The sequence below is a fragment of the Solanum lycopersicum genome, chromosome 3 (assembly GCF_036512215.1).
Source record: "Solanum lycopersicum chromosome 3, SLM_r2.1".
In the NCBI taxonomy this organism is placed as follows: domain Eukaryota; kingdom Viridiplantae; phylum Streptophyta; class Magnoliopsida; order Solanales; family Solanaceae; genus Solanum; species Solanum lycopersicum.
In genome coordinates, this window is record NC_090802.1 from 16,616,351 (window position 1) to 16,619,643 (window position 3,293).

Sequence of the window (3,293 nt, forward strand, 5' to 3'; positions counted from 1 at the left end):
TAGGTTTTAGTTCCTACTAATTTAATTGATCAATCAATAGCAGCCAGAGTTTGTGATTTCGTTAGGATGAATCCGTCAAAGTTTTTAGGGTCGCATGTTTGTAAGAACCCACCGAAGTTCCTTGATGAAGTCAAGAAAATGTTTTGTATGATGTCATTAACTGGTAGTAATAGTTGTGATTGGCATCTTACGAACTCAAGGATGTGACTCACATATGGTTCACTCAATGGAAAGACAATAGACATGACTTTGTGTTTTTGTAACTCCATATAGCAGTCCAAATCAGTATTAGTCCAGAAACTCTCTCAGAACCCTTCTAAGTGTCCACTCCAGTTGGTGACCCAATTATAGCCAAATGGGTATATAGAAATTTCCCTATTATAGTTTCTCAGAAAGTCACCTCAGCAGATCTAGTAAAGTTAGAAATGGCAGACTTCGATGTCATTCTATTCATGGATTGGTTACACTCATGTTATGCCTCAGTCGATTGTAGATCTAGGATTGTAGGTTTTCAGTTTCCAGACAAACCAATCTTAGAATTGAAGGGTAGTAGCGTAGAGCCTATGGGTCAATTTATTTCTTACCTCAAGGACATAAAGATGATCTCAAAGGGTTATCTCTATCATCTAGTTTGGGTTAAGAATTCTAGCCTTGAAACTCCAACTCTTGATTCAGTTCCAGTAGTCTCTGAATTTCCTGAAGTATTTCCAAAAGATCTTTCCAGGATACCTCTTGAAAGGGAAATCGACTTTGGAATTGATCTCCTTCAAGATACCCAACCTTTTTTATTCCTCCTTACAGAATGGCTCTAGCAGAGCTTAAGGAATTGAAAGAGCAGTTGAAAGACCTTCTAGATAAGGGTTTCATCATACCTAGTATTTCACCATGGGGTGCTCTAGTATTGTTCTTAAAGAAGAACGATGGTTCTCTAAGAATGTGCATTGACTATAGACAATGAACAAGGTCACAATCAAGAATAATTATCCCATCCCTAGGATTGAATACTTCTTTGACCAACTTCAGGGTGCTAGTCATTTCTCAAAGATAGACCTTATATCGGGTTGTCATCATCTTAGAGTCAGAGATAGTGACATTCCAAAAACAGCCTTCTGAACTTAGTAAATTCATTATGAATTTGTAGTTATGTCGTTTGGACTAACCAATGCTCCTGTAGCTTTCATGGATTTGATGAACAGAGTGTTCAAACAGTACTTAGAATTGTTCGTTATCGTCTTCATTAATGATATCCTCTTTTTCTCTAGGAGTGAGGAATAACATGCAAGTCAATTGAGAGTTGTTCTGTAGTCACTCAAAGATCGCTAGTTATTCTCTAAGTTTGGTAAATGTGGGTTTTGGTTTCAATCCGTTTATTTCCTTGGTCACATTGTATCTAGCGAAGGGATATGCGTAGATTCACAAAAGATAGAAGCAGTGAAATAATACCCAGACCTACCTTTGCTATAGATTTTAGAAGTTTCGTAGGTCTAACAGGTTATTACAGAAGGTTCGTGGAAGGATTTTCATCCATAGCCTCACCATTGACTAGGTTGACTCAGAAGATGGTCAAGTTCCAATGGTCAGATGATTATTAGAAAAGCTTTGCCGAATTGAAAACTAGATTGACTATAACTCCTGTCTTGACTCTACTAGAGGGTTTAGATGGTTATGTGATCTATTTCAATGTATCCAGAGTTGGCCTTGATTGTGTGTTGATGCAAAGAGATAAGGTTATACCTTATGCCTCTAAAAAGCTTAAGGTGCAATGAGAAGAACTATCAAACTCATGCCCTCGAGCTTGCAGCAGTGGTGTTTGCACTCAAGATATGGAGAGATTACTTGTATGGTGTTCATGTAAATGTGTTCACTGATCATAAGAGCCTTCAATAAGTGTTTACCTAGAAAGATTTGAATCTTCGCCAGAAGAGATAGCTTGAGTTCCTTAAGGATTATGATATGAGTGTGGGCAGACGGATGGGCAGGAAGAGCGTACCATTCAGACCTTAGAGGATATGTTGAGAGCTTGTGTGATCAATTTTAAAGGTAGTTGGGATTATAACCTTCCTCTTATTGAGTTTTCCCCTTATGACGCTTTATATAGATGTAGATCTCTTGTTGGTTGGTTTGAAGTTTGTGAAGCATCTTTGACAGGGCTATATTCAGTTCTTTATGCAATGGAGAAACTGCAACTCATTAAAGATAGACTTAAGATAGCCCCAAGGTTGTCACAAATCTTATGTAGATGTAAGGAAAAGGGAACTAGATTTCCAAGTTAATGATTGGATTTTTCTGAAAGTCTCACCTATAAAAATGGGTGATGAGATTTGGAAAGAAAGGGAAGCTAAGTCGTAGATATGTAGGCCCTTACAAGATATTGAAAAAGGTTGGCAATGTGGCATATTAGTTAGAGTTGCCAGCAGAATTAACAACAGTGCATTCAGTCTTCCACATCTCACTCTTGAAGAAGTGTGTGGGTGATCCAGCCTCTGTAGTGCCATTAGATAGTGTGGCGGTGAATAATAGTCTTTCTTATGAGGATGTACTAGTTGAGATTCTTGACTCTCAGGTTAGAAGGTTGAGAAACAAAGAAGTCGCTTCAGTCAAGGTTCTGTGGAGGAGTCAGTCCGTAGACGGAGCTACTTGGGAAGCAGAAGCAGCTATGAAAGCAAAGTATCCTTACTTTTTTCCTTCCGACTCCACTCCACCTTGAGGTAATAGGTCTTCTTCAGTTGTACAGTCATTCATGCATAAATTTATTTTATAATCATGTTCCCTCAGTTTGTACTTTCATTTTTAGAGTAATTGCATGTACTCAAATCTCAACTTAGTTAGAACTCAGTTCTCAGTTTTAGAAGTGGGGTTTGCATATCTCTCCCTCTATTTCAGCTAGTTTAGTCTTCATTCGAGTTCGAATTTTCCCAAGGGGGAGATAATGTAACACCCCGTAGCCAAAATAGACTAAAAATTAGTTTTTATAGAAAAATCTGCAGGTTCTACCAATGGTGGCATTGACGGACCGTAGCCTAAACCACAGTACCTCCTCCACAACCGTCGATGGGATCAGAAACTCCCAAAAATTTCAGGCTAGAAAAATTGGTTATGTCTTGGACGATGGACAAACTTACGGTCCGTAGGTCAAACAACGGTCCGAAGTCCATTACTGTCAATCAAGACACCCTTCAACCACTCTCTAACAAGAGCTATGCATGACCAACATTGTTCATAAGTGGAACTACGGTCCGAAGGTGGAAAATTTGCAGCCAGTTAAGGGGAAATGTCGTTGCGTCAACTTAAAA

At 38.7% G+C, this 3,293-nt stretch overlaps 1 protein-coding gene across 1 annotated transcript; it reads left to right on the plus strand.

The window, feature by feature from the left end:
- The first annotated feature begins 802 nt into the window (after window positions 1-802).
- Window positions 803-2,707, plus strand: LOC138347435 (uncharacterized). Its single transcript, XM_069295730.1, has 2 exons — window positions 803-898; window positions 2,402-2,707. The coding sequence occupies exons 1-2, from the start codon at window positions 803-805 to the stop codon at window positions 2,705-2,707; spliced, it is 402 nt and encodes a 133-aa protein (XP_069151831.1).
- The last annotated feature ends 586 nt before the right edge of the window (window positions 2,708-3,293 follow it).